The sequence below is a fragment of the Columba livia genome, chromosome 1 (assembly GCF_036013475.1).
Source record: "Columba livia isolate bColLiv1 breed racing homer chromosome 1, bColLiv1.pat.W.v2, whole genome shotgun sequence".
Taxonomy (NCBI): Eukaryota; Metazoa; Chordata; class Aves; order Columbiformes; family Columbidae; genus Columba; species Columba livia.
Window position 1 is genome coordinate 197,264,525 of NC_088602.1, and position 18,945 is coordinate 197,283,469.

The window sequence follows — 18,945 nt, forward strand, 5'->3', positions numbered from 1 at the left end:
GTTCTCTCTTGACTCATCATTTATATTTGAAAAAGTGAAGTTACAATAAGACATATATTGAAATAAGGATGGAGGATTTCACTGAAATTAGTAGATTCAAATAGACATAGTCCAGTATAGATCCATTCTTAGCGACCACATACCTCAAATTATTTCTGTGTGGTGTTTTTTTTTAATTTTCACTTACCATTTGTGTTCTCAGGAAGGGAGTTACGCTCTCAAGAGTCTGAGAAATAAGGTGATCTTTTTTTCTTTTCTGAAATGTGACTAGCTTCTACTGACCTTAATTTACTCTGCAGTTAGTTAATTGCACATGGTAATCCTCTATACATACATACATACAGAGTCTCAGTGATCTTTTTGCACTTCTGCATAAGCATCCTCTGAGTGGCTGTTTTTGGGGGGCAGGGGAGAAGGCGTGGAAGAAAACAACAAAACCCAGGAAGAATACAGTCCCCAAATACGTGTCCATTAGAACTGAAAGGAATTGACTGTGTAGTATACACCCACCTGGTCCTAACAGCATTCCTTCTCTGTGTGTGAGCAGACTGTTCCCTCACCCTCATTATGTTGCTGGCATTATGCTCGTGAGGGAAATTCCTTCCTGACTCCAGATTTGGCAAATTTATAATCCTGTTGATGTAAGCAAAGCTCACTGTACTTATCTAAGACCCAATTGTCCAATCAGTTCTACATATAAATCTCCTGTTGAAGTAAATGGAATTGCACACGAGCAGCTGAACAGATTATTTGGACCCTGATGTGGTTTCTGCTCTACAGCCATTGCTACGTGGTTAACTTAAAGCCAGCAATGTCTCTGACAAAAAAAAATAGAGTCGCACCATTTCCTCCATCATCAGCTTCTTGTTTCTACCATCCTCTACACACGGATGAGTATTCATGCAGCAGCACAACTGAGCCAATGAAGTTAAAATAAGCCTGGAAACAAAGGGTAAATATGTAATCTGCTTTTAAACATTCAACTATTATTTTTGATGCATCTAAACTTTCTGAGCAGAAAGCCTTCTAAATTTCAGTACAGTGTTCTGCTGCCTGACCTGTCATACCGAACCATCACAAATCACAACAAGGGAGCCATGTAACATGACTACGTTGTAGTAGTAGTTTATACTGGAAATGTTTTTTTCTTGTGTTCTTTTATGATGGAGGATGGGACACAGAAAATGTTTTGATTTTGAAATGCAGCTGTGGTGCTTCATGAGGTCTGCAGTTTAGAAACTTCACAGCCCTCTTGTTTTCTGTTCACCGGGCTCTCTAGCCGGACAAAAAAAAAGAATTATACATTGTGATATCTTTTCTTTTGAGTTGTCAAGCTTTATCTTTCTGTTCTTCCCCCCTTCTAAATGGAACTAACCATAACTAGGGATTCAATTTTCTGTCTGGTTGAAATCCCAATGATCCAATTACTTAAGACCCATGATTACTGCTAGTTCCCTTCACTCTCATAATACGTTGACTGCAGCTGCTTTTAGATCTTCATCCTCAAGGATTCTTTATCTTGCCATTTACCCTCAAAATTGAATGACTATTCCCTGTTTCAGTTACTATGTGTTTGGACCCCAGTTCCATGCAAAGATAAGCCAGACAAGCCTCATACTCATACTGGAGTTTTTTATATGACCCAGATCATCTTCTGCAGCAGGCACAAGATATAGATACAAAATTTCAGTCATAACGCCATCAAAACTGAAGCTGTGCTAGGCACAGCACAAACAAGAAGTGGCAGTTACAGAGCCTGGTATCACAGGCAGCAAGATGTCATTGGCAATTAAAAACCCTCACCATAATCACAGAATGTCAGGGATTGGAAGGGAATTTGAAAGCTCATCCAGTCCAATCCCCCTGCAGGCGCAGGAACACCCAGATGAGGTTACACAGGAAGGTGTCCAGGTGGGTTTGAATGTCTGCAGAGAAGGAGACTCCACAACCCCCCTGGGCAGCCTGTTCCAGTGCCAATTGCCAAGAGTTGTCCATCATGACAATTAAATAACTTAGTGAGAATCAGAATTAAGGAAATCTAATTTCCCGGGATTTGTGTCATGAGGCTAATTGGTCCAGGCATGTAAGTCCACAGAGGTCTGGGCACCAGCACGGTGCATCACTTCACCGCTCCGAACATAACCCAGAATTTGGCAAGATCCACTTCCAGTTGGTTCGACGACCGGACAAAGCCACCTCAGCAGCAGCCCAGTAACAGATGCGGGCCCGAGGAAGGGGCAGCGGCTGGTCGGAGGGCGAAGTGCCAGGCGCCGCGGGCCCGCTCCGCGCCCCAGGTGCGCTCCGGCCGCGCCCGCGCCGCCACCTGCCACCGCCCCGCCCCCGCCTTTCCGGCCGGGCCGCGCCTGCGCAGTTGTCGGTGGCGCGGGGCGGGCGGCGCGGGGGGTGTCGCTGCCGCCGGCCGGTGCTCGGAGCGCGGTCCCGACTGGCGGCGGCGCTGGGCGAGCCGGGGAGCGGCGCGCCCGCCAAGCAGCGTGCGGCGATGAACTCGCGCAAAGGTACCGTGCTGTGCTGTACCGTGCCGTGCTGTGCCGTGCCGTGCCGGGCGGCGGGGCGGGAGCGGGGACTGCGCGGCCGCCGCTCACGCCGGTTCCCGGCTGTTCTCTTCTCCCCGGCAGTGCTGGCCCTGCAGGCCCGTAGGCGGCGGCCCAAGCAGTCCGCGGCGGCCGGCAGGAGGGACAAGCACCCGCCGCCCCACAAAAAGTGAGTACGGGGCTCCGCGACCCACTGGGACGGAGCGTCCCCCCAGGACAGCTTCGCCGTCTGTCCTTCCGCACGCGTACCTTGCCGCCGCCCCGCAGCGTCTGTCAGGGCAGCCCCGCGGCCCGGCCCCCAAGCCCTGCGCTGTCCCGGCCCTGCTGCCGGCTTTGGCGCGGGAGCTGCCCCGCCGCCGGGACAGACGGCACCCCCCCGGCAGAGCAGAGCACCCCCGGCTCCTCGCACCGCGCCGGGGCCGGGCCCTCCCATGGGGGTGTCGCCACGTCTCCCCGGGGACCGTCCCCATCTCTGGCCCGGGCTCAGCCTCCTCCCCTGCGGAACGCGCTCTGGGCTTGTACTGGGCATCGCTGCGGCTTTCGGAGAAACAAACCTGTGTTTGTCGGGGGTCCACACTACTTGGTCTTTGCAGCCCTCGTGTCCTGTTTGATTCACCTTCCAATTCTCTCATCCTCATGGTCTTTTTTCTCTCTGTGATTTCTTTCTGGTGGCACTGTCCCATCTATAGGCGGTCCTTTTGCTTGCCCTTCTAACAGCCTGATACACTCATCTTGCTCTCTGCCTCCTACTTGCTACCGTCAGCTTATTTCATGTTCCCAGATGTGTCAAATTGCCAGCAATGCTAGTACTGGTGTTTTTTGTTTTTTTTTTTGTTAAAATCACTGTTCTTCTTGCTGAAATGAACAGAAATCACAGCCTGTTTGTTGTTTTTTTCCCCATCTTCTGCTAACCCTTCGTGTTCTTGTCACTGTCCAGTTCACTTTTTTCTCATTCTCATGATACCTATTTTCACTGAACCATGTAGGAGCATTCTTCCATCTCTGTAGTGTTCCCACTTGTAACTCCTCTTTCGCAGGATAATGTGGTTTCGGACTCCTCCCTATTTTATTTTTTTTCTCATAGGATTACATGCTTCTCTCACTAACTTTTACTATATATTGTTCAGTGAGATTTTATTGGTGACTCATTGAGTTACCAGTAGACTCTTTGTTTTTGTTGCTTGGGTATCCAGCATGCTTACGTTGTTCTGCCAGGGAAACGTACATCCTGATATTCCTCATCTTTCTCTCCTTCTAGTCGGTCAGTGTTTAGAACTGGGAAGCAGGGTATGGTGGATGGATGGATGGATGGATTTATATGTGATGGGGTAAAGATGTTACTATGTGCTATAGTAAATGATTCAAGGGGCAAGGTCTTTTCCATTCTAGTTTCTATAGAAGTAAATAATAATGCAATCCTGATCCTGGAGGTTTGTTGTTTGTGGTGTTGTTTTTTTTTTTCTTCTTAGTTATGATGAATGGGCTTTTTTTCCACTTTGAGACGTGTAAAACCAATGTAGGATGAAATGCTGATGTTGTGGTTGTCAGGCTTTGATAGCTAACTTTTTGTTCACATCCTGTTCTGCTGCTGCTGTTTCCTCCAGTGTTGCAGGAAAGCTGCATGATGCTTTCAGTTGTGTGAATTTGGAGTTACTGCAATGGAAACAAATTTTATGTGTATGATACGCACTCTGAATGGATTGGTGTCCTTGTTTCCCAAAACCTTTTGGAAAGTCAGCTTGTAACATTACATGGATTTGTTTTGCCACTTTGAAAACAAAATTAGCTTAAATTTTATTGTAACTCTAGGTTAGGAATTGTTTTTGTAGCTTTCAGTTGCATCTTAACCACAAGGTTATTAATAAACTTCTCTTCTACTTAGATGATACAACGTTTAGTAAACCTCTTAACAGGGCTTCCTCGGGATGTCCTGCTGAATGAGTTTGTCAGAAGTTTGCTTTCAGGATACCTCGTAAGTGCAGAACTGGCACTCTTTTTGAGTTTGCTGAAGAAACTGGCTACTGTGGCGTCGGGGCGCACAGTCAGTAGCTGGCCTCTTGCCACACTGAGTAGGCATTTCCAGATGCAATGGTCCAATGTGTTCAGTTGCCTCGGGAAACAGTGGTTTTGCTGCGGTAGACAACAGAGCCATCGTTTCTTCTCTGCTACATATGTTTTCTTTTTTCTTCTAACCACTTTTATGCTATGGAGACCTCCTATTCTGTTTTATGCTTCCTTATGAAAGGGAGACTCCTTTCAAGTTTTTAAGTCTCCTTGCATAAGGCTAAATAGTTTAGGCCCCAAAGTAAAGCCGGCGTCAGACATTATTTCAGAAGACAATCTCAACAAGAGTATCTGTTTTGTCCTGTTCCTAGCCTTGCTTTAAATTGAACTGCTACAGCATATACTGCTGTGTTAGAGCCCTACAGTATCTGTGATACACATCAAATGCACAGTAGCTGCAAATGAAAATGTTGATTTGAGGGCTGGAAATTCTATACCATAAGTTCCCTGTAGTGAACTTGTTCACTACATTAAAATTATGACTTGGTTTTAAATCCAAAGCTGTTTTTTTAAACTGTGGTTCTTAGGAAGGCTCTCCTCTGCTGGGTTGTAGCTTTATGAAGCAGCTTCCATTGTTGCTGGTAACAATGCACTTCAAAGGAACTGCAGGATTCCTCTTCTAGAATTGGCTAGGACAGTTATATCGCATTGTAGTTTACTTGCAGGCTTTTGTTTGAAGAGTATTAAGATGATGACACAAGAAGAAATAAAACTTACAGTGTTCTTTAACTCTGAATAGCTTTTTGTCTGTTTTGACCTTAATTGGCATGGAAGGCTGTGAGATCGGTCCTGTAACTGCTCAGTATTGACCCCTTAAATCAATGGTGAGAACTGGTGGAGGTGAATCCCTATTTTTTTATATAATAGGGTGGAAAAATAAGGAAGTAGAAGCTAAGTAGCTCATGAGATAAGATCTACTTGATATGCCCTTATTTTGAATTCAGTCATCAAGGCTACTGAAAAAGAATAGTATCTCACTATTTTAAGATAACAGTTATGACTTGATTTTGGTTATAATGCATGGACTTGCATGCAGTGTGTACAGACTGTCCTGTTTCTGTCAAATATTCAGATTTCATCAAGTTACCCATACAGCAGGGCTGTAACTTTCTGTCTTGGTTACTTGTCCTCTTAGTGTATGTGGGCTTCAGGTGCTTAACATTGTGCCTTCTTAAAGAATACAATATACAGAAAGATTAATCTGAAAGAAAATTTGTTTTACTTGTCTAGATATAATAGTAATAATGCTTCTGTAAGGAAGCAAATAATTGCATGTATTAAGATTATAGATATTCAGTTTAAGTAAGGTGTGATGATATGTTTGATCTTGAGTACCTGAGTCAGTCCAATGTTCACCTTTGTAATGTGATAATAAAACACATATCAAAGACTTTTTTGTGGGATCCAATGGAATCTAAAGTAAAATTCAGTGTAAAGTAGCACATGTGTTCATCTTTCTGTTTTGAGCTCTATGTCATGTAGTAAGAAAACATCCTGCAGGTCTGATAAACTTAATTTCTGAAATGGGTATGGCTCCAGAATTTCCAATATTCTGTAGAGGTCTAGTTGTAGGTTTGTATAATGAAAGTAGTTATTGCCATGTAAGTATCAGGACATCTGTTCTCGAAGAATTATCTGATCATACAAATTTGCCAAGATTAATGCCATTTTCATAGAACAGAATCATAGAATAGCCCAGGTTGGAAGTGACCTCAAAAGACCGTCTTGTCCAGCCTTTAGTGGGAAAGGGAGCCTGTATGTCGTTGTCTGGCACCTTGTCCAGCCACGTCTTGAAAACCTCTAGCGTGGGGGCTCCACTGTGCCCTTGGGGACGTTGTTCCAGTGATCGATTGTTCTCACTGCAAAAAATTTCTTTCTTATATCAAGATAAAACGTGTTCCAGTGCAACTTTTACCAGTTGTCCCTTGTCCTTTTAGTGTGGCTCCTTGAGGAAAAGGCTCATCCTCTTTGTAGCCCGTTAAGTACCGGAATATTGTGATGAGGTCCCTGCTCAGCCATCTCTTCTCTGGGGAGAAGAGGCCTAACTCCTTTGGTCTTTCCTCAGAGGGTTCTCCAGCCCTTTGAGCATCTTCATGGCCTTCCTTGGGGCCCTCTCCACTCTGTCTGTGGATTGTGGAGACCAGAACTGGACCAGAACTCCAGGTGTGACCTGAGAAGTGAGTGAGTGATGCTTACATCTCTACCTCTGCCATGGATGCAGCCCAGGATTGGATTTTCCGGCGTTGCTCCAGCGCTGTGGTGCTGACTGCTGTTCAGCGTTGTTGTCACCAGGATCGCCCGGTCCTGTCAGCAGGGCTGGGCCCCAGCCACCCACATCCTGGCCTGTGCTGGGCTCCGTGGGTATGTCAGGTTTTGAACAGGCAATGAAGAGACATGTCACCCTGGCATCTTAATTTCATTTGTAATGATTATATTTGATGAAATAATGTTGGGATTAGTGTGATGATTGTTTTATTAAGGAAAATACCCTGGTTTGGCACAGTTATATTAAACAAGAATACCTTGGTTGGGTAGGGGAAGTTATTGCTTTTCATGTTTCAGATCATAGTGACATGAGCTGTTGGGGTGTAATGTTTATGATGACCAGGCCACTTGTTCTGCAGTGTGTTTTAATTTTTTTAACTCTTTATTTACTTTAGCTACAGAGTAGGATGGTAATAAACTTTTTGGACAAGGCCTGGATGTGGATTTTGAAATATAAACATCTCTCTCTCTCTCTCTTCCTTTTGTTATCAAGATGATGGTGGACTGTAGAAGCTATTGACTTTATTTTTTCAAAACTACAATGTATATGACAATCTTTACTGAATAAATAAGAATGTCTGCTTGTATAACAAATGTAATTTGGTTTGATGAAGACTAGACCTCATCAAATTATTTTTAGTTTTGGACAACTTCACTGAATTCCCACACATTAACTTGAAGGAAAGAATTCCTTTATTACTTGGTTTCTTGATGGTGTCCTAAATATGCTTTGTGACCGTTTTGATGATTTAGTGTGTGTGTGAAAAAAAAAGATTGGAAGGCATGCACACAATCCTTTTTGGTGACCGTAGATTATCTAGTCATAGGGCAAAAGTAAAGCCTGAAAGGAAACCTCTTCTTCTCATGGAACTTTTTAATTGCTGCCTTACAGCATGAATCTTCTGGAATAAAATTTGTGTTAAATCTTTAGCATTTTCTGGACCAGTAAGAGTTGTAGAAGTAAATGTATCTAGCTAAGCTAGAAATTCTTAAAAAATAATAGAAGTGTGCAACAATGAGAAAATATCAGAAAGTTGCATTGGATTAAACTCTCCCCATTTCCTCATTTAGAGGAGAACTGCTGGTCCTGTTGAGGAACACAGACAAGACATTTGTTTTACTAATTTACTCCTAAGAGACAAGGATTTTGTATTTAAAACCCGATATTTGTTTTAAATTACATTAATGTTTTTCAAGGGTTACAATATTTAAGGATTGTTGTCTTTTCACCCAGAAAAATAGAGGCAAAGGTTGGCACAGGCTGTTTCCACGTTAACTAGTGAACCATAAAGCAGTAGTGGAAACCGCACATGCTTCTTGTGAGCATACCTGCACTTGGACTGGATTCACTGATTGCTGATCCGTTTGTCATCTTAATGTCTGTAATAAAAGAGTAAATCTATATCAGTAATGAAAACTGTTTTCATTTGATCTCTGACTGTGATCGCATAAGACAATGAGCTTTAGATAATAAGCCTTATTGAGCTTCCTTTTCCTGTCTTGTAATGTGAAAATGCTACTAGATTTGCTGCTACACACAGAAGCATAAACACACATATGTATACATAATAATGTACATAGAAGTGAAAAATCATTTTAATCCTTGTTTGAAGGAAGCCTGAATCGAGGTGTAGATGAGGAAGACCAGAAAGTTAATTGGTGACCAGGAAATTGCGAAAGTCTTTCAGTGCTTCCTCAAGTGCTTGTTATGCTCAGATAAAATAGTTATTTTGCATTGTGACAAGCTGTTTTTCTTAAAAGCTGCATCTGTTAGGTAGTTGCTGTGCCCGTGGGTGTTTGCTAGATGGGTTCTGTTCACTGATCAAAGGCTACAGGTGTGCCACTGGGCTCCCTATGTGAGAATGACCGTGAACTCTCACAGTCTGAGGTGGTCTTGTATCTGCCTCTCAATTGTAACACATGCGGGCTGATTGTTGTGTGCTTTTTTATTTGTTGTTTTTGTTTGTTCCTGGGATGATTTACTGAAGAATGTCGGAGAAGCTAATGTTAATTTTTTTAAGAACCTTTTACAGAAGAGGACTAGGAAAGATTTAGGATAGTACCCAAAGTTATGTCAATATCTAATGGAAGCAAATGAGGTGACCACAGTTCACTACAGAAGAAAGGGATAGGACTGTTAAAAATGAAAACATAACTATATAGCAATTTTGTTCATAATTGTTCCCTTTTCTTACTGATTACTGCTGTAATTCTGCCCAACTCTTGCCTTTGTAATCTAGCCTGTATTTTAGTAGTCAATAGTTAATTCGCTTCTAATTGCCTATGGGGACTTAGGAACTGGGCCCAATTTTGCTAGGCTGTTGTTAAAAGAAAGAAAAAATATTTATAAACATTATTTTTATTAATATTTATTGTCTTTCTACCCATCGTTACGATTTCCAATATTATAAAGGACGGGGGATGGTTCTGTTTAAAGGTGGCAGAACTTTGGCAGCAGTCTTACTCTTCTGCCCCTCTTTCTACCCCAGTAATACACCATTTAGGATGAGCTCTGCTTTTGGGAGCTGCTGTGTTTGAGTGGAACCCTGACCGTGTGTAGAAGGTAAGTGGAGAAATGGCTAGGAATATAAATGTGGTGTAATAATGCGTATTACTGCACAGAACTGCAGCAGTGTGTACCTGAGCCTAAGATAACCATAGAAGTTTTGTATTTAACAGAAGACACTATCAACAAGCTTTTTATCTGAAAAAGGTGGTCTAACTAAGTTTCAAAGTGAATGTCTGTAAAGGTCGTAACTTTTTTTTGAGGTATGTATGTACTTTCTTTAATTTAGCCTACACATTTGGAAATCCTGTGATTAAGATAGTGCATATGTCTAAATACTACATATTCTGGTTTTGTTCAGCAAAGCAGCTGGTGGATTTTTGACTTTTATATCAAGGTCCTGGATAATGAAATAATATTCTACTAAGGAGTCTCTTTGAGTGTTAATGCTAGAGGAATCTTATCTTGAACGTGTTGGTTAAAGGCAAATCACTGGTGCCTTACTGTTTTTTCCTCAACCGAAGTTAGTCAGTTGAAAGTCAATAATTTGAATGTTGTTGGAGACTAAAATAATCAAGGGCTTCAGTTGCCTTGAGCTATTGTCAATGCTTAGTTTTCAGTTTTCTAAAATGAATGAGAGAATTCCGTAGTTAAAGGTTAATTATATTTTCCTATCCCTGAGGAAAAAAGTGAATATCTCTGTTGTTCTTGTTGCAGCGATAAAGGTCAGAGCTATCTAGGTACAATACTGGTACCTTAAATTCTGTTACTAAAATAAATAGTTTACTAAATTTCAAATTGCACTAAAATTATACTCTTCTTGTATTCATGGTTCTAAAGAAAATTCTCTCTTGGAATGTCTTTTTTTTTTCTTCCCATTGATCAGTCTCTTCTGTTCTCCACTGTCACCCCAGTAATTTCTGTTTAATAGTTGTGCTTGTCTCCCACTCACTATCCTCCTGCTACTGCTCACCAATATGTGCTGTTATTCCTTCTTCACAGACTGAGATACGTCTGTTTGTATAACATGATTGAGCTGTATCTTCAAGAGGGAAGATACAGTCTGCAGAGAAGGGCCACTCCTCCCTCTTCCAGAGTGCTTAGGAAAGAAGCAACTCCAGATTCCTTTCCAGGACCTTGAGAAGGTTGGGCTTTGGTTGTTGGTTGGAGTTGGTCATGCTGAGCCGTGGGCAGCTGCGCCTGCTCTGTTGTGCTACACGGGGCTGTGGAAGCACATTAAAGCAGCTGGTTTTATTCCTTTCTCCTGCCAAAGTGGTCACTTAGCAGTTTTGGTGAGGGATGGGAGGGCAGTTTGAGATGAGGAATCCTGCAGAAGCAAAACAGTAGAATGCTGACCCCTATAAACAAGTAAGGAATATGTTACCAAAATCCAAGTAGAAAGTAATTAAAAGAATGCCAGTTAAGTGCAGCTAAGGCTGTAGTTAAGTACTGTCGAGGATTTTGATTGCGGGGTGACAATAAAACCCTGGCAGATGTATTGTTAACCCCCTCTCCTCTCCTCCTTCCCCTTTCAGTCCCTCCCTCTCCCCCCTTCCCACTCAGGACAGGCGATCGGGAGGGAAAGAAGGACAGAGAAAAGAAAGTTGGAAAAATTAACAGTGTTTTACTAATTCTACTAATAAGAATAGAGAAAATAATACAAAATATACAAAACCAATCTTGAAAGTCTCAGCAACTGCAGAGCTGGCACCTGAAGTCCTGGACTGGACTCTACAGCCAACCGGAGCTGGATTCAGTCTCTCACTAGGCCTCAGTTCGCAGGGATGACTAGCAAGGTCCTCTCCTAATGTCAGCCGTAAGCAAAAGGGATGAAAAAGGGACGAGATCCTCGTGACTTCCCACTTTTATATGAAGTATTCACGTGAATGGAATGTTGTACACAATTGGTCAGTTTCTTGGTCACCTGTTTCTCGTTGCCCCTCTCGCGAGATGTCCATCCATGCTTATCAATAACTTCACATTCCATGGCTGTGTTTACCAAAACATGTATCTGGTTCTCCAGGAAAATGCAGCTAATATGAAGGTTTTAACTGACAGGCAAAATTCACTAAAAGAGAAACTTGTTTTTCACAAAACCAGGACAAGTACACAGTGAAAACAACTTTGTTTAAACCAGATATTTAGTGGCTATTTTCATGTTTGAAAACTAATTATAAAATATTTTAAAATAAGTTCTGCTTCTCTATAAATTGTGGTTTGATTTGTGCTTGCATTACATGGTTCACATCCTACCACCTCAAAAAAGATGATGTAGAACTAGAAATTGCTCCAAGAAGGAGGTAGTAAATGTGATTGAGGGTATTGGACAGCTGTATTTATGGCTAGTGCTTTTCAGATCTGTAAAGGTGGTTAAGGAGCATTTTGATGTGCCTGGAGAATCATAACTAGTATAGAAAGGGAGGAAAAAATAACTTGCCTTTTTCATTACAAACCAATGCTATCCAAAGAGTGACTTTAATGCAAAAAAATTACTACTTTTTATACAGTACAAATTGCAGAATGTGGCTTTGCAATATGTTGTAGAGGCCAAATTATAAAAAGGCTTAAGGATAAGACTGAACACTAGAACAGCCAGTAGTTAAGTGTACTCTGGTCAGTGCAATTTGACTTTCCAAGGTAGTATTTGCTGAAGCCCTGTCATGTTTGTCCTAATATACGGTGATCCGCTTGTATACTCATATCTAAACGTATGTTTCTGGCGCCTAGTGGTACAATACTGGCTGAGGTATGCATTTGATCTAAATTAGTGTGGCAGCTCTTGGATTTGTAAGGCCACCTCAGTAGATCACTTGCAACGTCTGATTTTATGTGTGAGCCTGATGGTATCTGTGAACGTGGATCCAAACGGGCTCGAGTGATCTGATGTGTGGCCCTCCTGTATCTGACTGAGGAAGGAGCTGGGAAACCTGGGACAGCTACTAAAAGCAAGTCTACAGTGACTCAGTAGAGGTGTGTGTTTGAGAAAAGCTCAGCAAGGACGGTAAGGTAATGAAGAAGGGGTGGGGAAGGGACATGCCAAGAAGCGCAAAACAGTGAAGGAATGGGCGTGCCTGAAATGCCACTTTTCCTGCAGACTTTGATGCCATCTGCAGGTCTGAGTTTGGTGCCAAAATGATCCTGGCGTTTCAAGTCATGAATTGAAGAATTTGGGTTATTTCCTCTGTTGCTGTGAGTGCCTAGTTTTGTTTTGAAGTTTCAGTTCTCATGCTAATGTAGTAGCTTAATAATTCACCCACCTGTGAAATAAGAGGTGCCTGAGGAATTTCAAGGTTATTTCAATGTGCCATGTACAAGTGTCAGTCTCAGGATTATAGGCTTTGGTGTGTAAGGGACATCCAGTAGCTTTACATCTCTTCTGTGGAGTAATGAAGAACAACAGACTGATGGGGCTGGAAGAAAAGGGACACACTGCTATCAAGTTTCACTAATACACAGGTATTGGCATGCTGGTTGCCTGCAGCCAAGTAACTGAGTTACAAAACAAACACATACGTTGATTTGGTCAGAATGAGGCTGTCTGGGTGATTAAAGTGATTTTTCTTTTTAGCATAGCAGTCACAATTCAGCATTTTTATGAAAGAGGGAGCCCTGAGGAGATCAAAGGCTTAAACTTTCTTTCAAGTTCCCTTTTCTGGTGTCACAAGGCACAGTATAACAGATCCCTGTTGCCAGAATTTGTTCCCAGGTGAATGTTTTAAAATTTTAGCAGTGTCAGGGAGATTTGGAAAAGACCAGGTACTTCATTATACTGTTGTGAGTTCTAGCTCAAAATAATAGGAATCTTCTTTACCAGATAATAGTGAGGTACTTGTAACCTTGGGTCGCTATCACAGTCTGTGACTTTCCAGTCCTCTGCAGTTATTCCATGTCTTCACCCTTTTATGTTGCTTTTTATTCCAGCATATTAAATAATTCACTCTACACAGAGTAATTGATTGCTCTGTTAGTTCCAGATATACATATAACAATATGTGCTACACTGCACAACCGTACAAAGCTAAGCAATCGCTAAAACAAAGTAGGTAATAGTCATTTGATCCATAGGCTGTTGCTGCTGAATGCTAAAACAATTCTCTAGGCAGGCCACGACTTGTTCAGGCAAAGCCCAGTAAGTCCTGAAACTGGTGTTACAAGCTTCACATAAAGCCTGTGGCCCCTCACAAACAATGGCAACCCCATATATATGGGCTACAGAGTCTTGCTTTGTGTGGTCTGTGGGGAGGATCAATCACTGCTCTTCATTCAGGTAACCTGCATGCAAATCTGCTGAATTCATGAAGTTGCTGCCATGCTCTGACCCTGGCTGCTGCTGCTCGGGTGATTTCAGAGCTTGCGGAGGCAGACGGGCAGTGACAAGGCATAAATGTAGTGCAGTGGTGTTGAAGTGAAATGGCTTTCTGGACCTTTTTCCAGGAAAATGGATGACGTTGGAATTCAAAAGTGGTACAGCACATCTGAGGGCGTATTTGCAAGTAGCTCATTAGCAGAATTTATATCAGAGGAAAAGGCTCTTTCTGTACCTTTGACAAATTTTAAGGGGATTAGTTTTGAGTTAAAATTCAAATACAGTCTGCTTTGTTTTTGCAGAAAGTCTATATGGCCTTTAACTATTTTATTAACATTTTAAAATTATTTCTGTGCTGCAAGTGCAGCGGTAGATAGTGGGAAAATCCTGGCTCGTGGGATTTTATTTGCAAATTGGCTTTGTAAAGACCTCTTGAGGTTGAATCTTAAAAAAATCTTGAGGCAGTATCTTAAAACAGTGGTAGTTTGCAGAATAGCTTTTGGTTTTATTTACATTTAACATGCAGTTATTCAACACTTCATTAGAAAACTGTAATTTCTTTTCTCAAAAGAACCTTTGCACCTGCTGTCATGAAAGAAGCTCTGGGAGCTTTTTATGTATAAGTGGACAAAGCTACTAGCATTGTTTATTGAATAGACATTTAAGCTAAAATAGTTGAAAGGGCTTGAATGCATTTTCAGGATATGATCTTTCTTCATTGTAGAAATACTCTATGTGTTCTAAAGTAGATGGAAAATGTGCCAGGAAATAATGGAGAGATCTTTTGACTATTTCAGAGAATGATGCCATAAGCAGAAGACCTGGTCTATATATTTCTTCACCTATGACATCAGTAGCGTTTTTGTATGAAATGTGTTTAAAAAAAGGTGCAGTAATAATAACTACTCCCTATATTATATATATGTGTGTGTAAATACATATGTTTATGAGATATGATATAATAACACCAGATAGATAATGGTTAAAGCAGGTAATACTGATAAAGGAAAGTGAATGTAAAGTGGATAATTCAGTGCTATTACAAATTTCAGTGCTGCATAAGTTAGAGAATCTGTATTAAAGATTTTGGTTCTGTGTGCATTTATATCCCACATCACCTGTAGGTCGCCGCCACAACAGCCTTGGCTCTCTTCTGCATGATGCTCTTCTCTATTCTCCACCAAAAGTCCCAAGTGTTTTCACAAATGCCCACTAAGTCGAGCCTCAGGGCCTTTGCTCTCTCCCGTTCTTCAGCGGGCTCTCTTCAATAAACAGCCGTTCCTTGTCTCTTCAGCCGAGCGAGTCCTGTACCGAACCTCCCTTAGTGAGGGTGATGGCCACCCGCATGGGGATCTGCGCTTCTCATGGAGCTACTGCCCGGCTTCAAAAGCAGATTTAGTAATGAAACTTTTTCTCTGAAATTATGTGTTTGGATAATTGTTCAATATTGGATTATTACATAACATAAAATTATTTGATTGTACTGTTTTATTCTGCCCATAGTACATTTTCTTTAAAATAGAATTATTTCTACCTTATGCTTAATTGTATAAGTAGTCCTTGACCATTTCCTTTATTTTGGTGAAGAGCAGTATTATATTTTTCTGTATTGGTGGAAAAAATATCTGATGGGTTTTCTTAAGGTAGACATTGATGTTCTCCTGCTGGCTTTTATGATTATTTAATATTGTTGAAACAAACCACTAGGTGGCAATATCAATTAAAAAAATTCCAAGAAGTGCAATTAAAGTTGTCATCTAAAATGGCACACTAAACAGGAGATTTGACTAAAGTGAAAACATTAAACTTCGTTGTATGTAAAATCGTTCTGGTCTAGAGAGAGGAGGTGTTCTGAAAAAACACTTGTTGTGAGTGATTAGTGACTGAGGACAGGTTTGCTTGGATAGAGAGGAAATGCTGTTTTCACTTTCATATGTTTGCAACATATATTATGCATTTGAAAAAGTAAATTATTATCATACTACTGGATGAAACTCATTTTAGCCTGACAGTTAAAAAGAATTCTGTCAGTGCTACTCGAAAAACAAATCCTCACTGGTGTGAATGTAACACTTTAAAACTAGTCAACGTAAAATCAATATGAATTTACTCATGGCTGTGGATGAACTTATGAAATATCAAATGTGTCTGTTACAAATAGACACTTGTTAATGGATGGGGTTATTAGATATTATTTGGTGTAGGTGCCACAGCACAGGACACAAGCTGGGTTTGCATGTGAGATAGAAGGCTGAAGAGACTTGTCATTAAGTGTCTTGTGAACACTGTTTGCTTCCTGCACAGCTTAGCATACATGGAAACCGTATCTTTATGTCAGAGAACCTGTCTTACCAGAGGTCTCTTGTCTTTTTATTTAGATATGTATAGCCTTTTTCTTTTTTCAGCACGTTTATTGAACATGCTGTTGCTAATGTTCCTGCTTAGGAACTGTTTAAGTTTATATCACCATTCTGTTTGGGTTATTACTTTGGGAATACATATAATGAAATTCTTGGTGTGCCCTAATAGTGGCATTTTACTTGATTGTGGTTTTACTGGAGCTCCTGTCTGCCTGCTCCCTCCCACCTGCACCACTCCACATGCATTTCTGAGCCATCGGTGTAGTGTGCTGCTCTTTTGTGAGGTTTAATTGGAGTGTGGCAGACTTTCCCTCTTCCTGGGAGCTTTAGTTCTTGGGGGGTTATCCCCATGCTTTGTGCTGTCACTAATGGATAGGTCTCTAACCCTGCTGCGGTTCTGAGGTGTTTTTTAGAAGGTAGTGCTTTCCCTTGCTTTACCATGTAGTATTTATTTTGTGAGGTTTTATAATGATTTCATCAGGCAGTGGCCAGAGGAGCTAATTTATCTTGGCGTGATTTATATTTTGCCTTTCTGTGTTCTTTTGTTTTTCCTTGTCTGCTGTGTATTAGATTGTTGCCGTGACTTTGCTTCTCAGTCCCTGTGCTGTGCCATTTCTCCTAACCTATTTCTGGGGTGGATGATGCAGCAGCAGCAGCATTCCCTTGAAGTACTGTTTTTCAAGTGGAGTAGAAATGCTTAATTTGACGGGTTTTGTGCCCAGTTGACTTGTAGACCAGACCGAACTGCTTGTTAGACAGGTTGAGTGGTGCTTCTTAAAATAAGTGGTTGTGTTCCCATAAGTTGCTGTCTAGGTATGTGAGGTCTGGGCAAATAAGAATCACACATGTTTTGAGGTTGTTTGTTTTACAGGTTTGATTAACTTCAACTCTATCTCTATGTTTTTTTTAATTGTATTTACCTCATACACGGTGGTATTACCATTGTAACTTGATTCTGTGCATGCAGTACCTCTCTAAGTGCAGACAGCTGCATCTTACCATATCACAATAGGCATTTAAACACTACTGGGGAAGAAGGAAAAGATTTCCAGAACTTTATTCTGTGCTAAGACCTATGTCTGTAGAGTCTGCTGCTATTAAGATTCTTATTAAGTTTAATAATTCATCATTTATGTACTGTATTCTCAGAGGATGTATAGAAAGTGCTTCATGATTCTGGGCTGTCTTAGGCGTGAGGAGCAATAGAGCCACATCAATGCTGTATCTGGGATAATTGAGCAGGGAATGTAAATGCTAAAATTCATTCAAGAGGGGAACATGAGGCAAAATGAGTTGGGAAATGCTGTTGACTCTAACCCAGAGTTCAGTGCTGACTTTCTTGCCCTGTTTTTCTCGTATTGGTATTCATTGTTGCATGTTCCTACGGATGAAGTATGCTGCTTATGTTTCAGGTGGTCTGTTTTAGTGCAAGGCAGAAACTTGCCCGTATTATATATTAGGAAGTAGTTTTCTGTCATTGTATCAATTTTGAATCCTAGTGGTATTTATTCTTCTGTTTTAAAGAAACACCTGTAATTCTCTTAGCCATCCTTTTTCTTGGGGCATATTGTAGTCAAAAATATTAATAATGCTGTGTCATTTCTGCTAAACCGCTTTTCTTCTAGGTGTGGCAAGCGCTTTGCACAGTGGGTGTCTGTGCCCTCGTGGCATTCTTGTTCTGAATGCTTTGCTTTCTGTGACAGCATGGTGTCTGTGTTACCACACACTTTCTGTGTCTGAGCCTTTCCAAATGTTTCTCCTTTAACATTTTTCTGACACTTTTCTCTAATTTGTCTTGCTGATGCTCTCTTGCCTCTTGAGGAAGCTCCTGGTTCTGTAAGGACCAGGACAGATAAGACACAAACTTAACATTCCTTGTGATTCAGTGTCCATTGTGCTTTTCTTGTACTGACTTTTTTTCCTGATGTTTGAACAGTCCTTAATTTCTTTTTTTTTTTTTTTTCTGGGGATCCTATTAAGAAAGAGTCCTGAATGCCATTGTTCCTGTAAAAGCTGGATATTCTGTTACTGACTTAGTCACTGAGCAGGTCCCTGATCACATTCCTATCAGGGAGAGAATTGTTTTCTTTGGAAACAAGAGTCCTTGAATATGTTGAAAAAACCCACAACAACAAACCAACAGATGGGCTGCTTGAACTACCTGCCTCAGCAAGTATCCCGTCAGGATGAGCGCTCTGTAGATAGGCCCGCGTTTTTGTCCAAGGCACATCAGAAAGTGGGAGGTTTCGTGGGATGTCTGTTTTTTTTTTTATATCTCCCTCACATGTTGCAAATGTTAGCTCTGTTAGCTCCTGCCATTTAATCTAATGTTTTTTGCAGCGCTTTCCAATTTAAAGCTTATAGACTGCACATCCTTTCAATATTCTTTTCCATGCAAACAACAAGTTTTTTTATTTTCCCTTCTGCTTCTTGAAGCTAAAGTAAATTCTGTTTATATGTATTTGGTTTATGTCTCCCAGGGATCCGGCAGAACAGTAATGTGGTTTTGAGCCTGGCAGCAGTGCTGCCCTGGGGAGCAGGGCCTGCAGGCTGCTTCTGTGGTGAGGGAGATGGGGGGTTCTGAAGAGGAGAGCCTCTAAAGCAGTAGAGGTTGAACACTCACTCTCCAAGCAAATTGATCCATTGCTTCTTTAAAATCACCAGAAGTGCTTAAAATAGTTTATTGCTTCTTCCTGTACCTTATTATTTGTGCTCAGGGGGTGCTGCCAGTATGCGTGTGTTTGTAGATGCTGGTAAATACGAAGACTTTGTGGTTCATCTGTATTCCAATGACTCCTTGAGCGTGACCTGGCAGGCCGGGAAAAACAATTTGCAATGACTTTGCAGAACTACAAGAAGTACAATGCTGACAGGACGTGTTGGTGGCTGGCT

The 18,945-nt window shown here is 41.4% G+C and overlaps 1 protein-coding gene across 6 annotated transcripts in view; it reads left to right on the plus strand.

Moving 5' to 3' along the window:
• Nucleotides 1–2,362: 2,362 nt before the first annotated feature.
• The window catches only part of SRPK2 (SRSF protein kinase 2), a 142,447-nt gene continuing 125,864 nt past the window's right edge, over nt 2,363–18,945 (plus strand). For 3 of the 6 annotated variants that reach the window (XM_065049074.1, XM_065049080.1, XM_065049081.1), the window contains exons 1-2: nt 2,363–2,516; nt 2,637–2,721. In XM_065049074.1, coding sequence (XP_064905146.1) covers nt 2,501–2,516; nt 2,637–2,721 — 101 coding nt within the window. In that variant the 5' untranslated portion in view covers nt 2,363–2,500. Of the gene's footprint in view, nt 2,517–2,636; nt 2,722–13,559; nt 13,655–18,945 lie in introns of those variants that run through there. The other 3 variants (XM_065049075.1, XM_065049082.1, XM_065049079.1) reach the window with 2 other exon arrangements.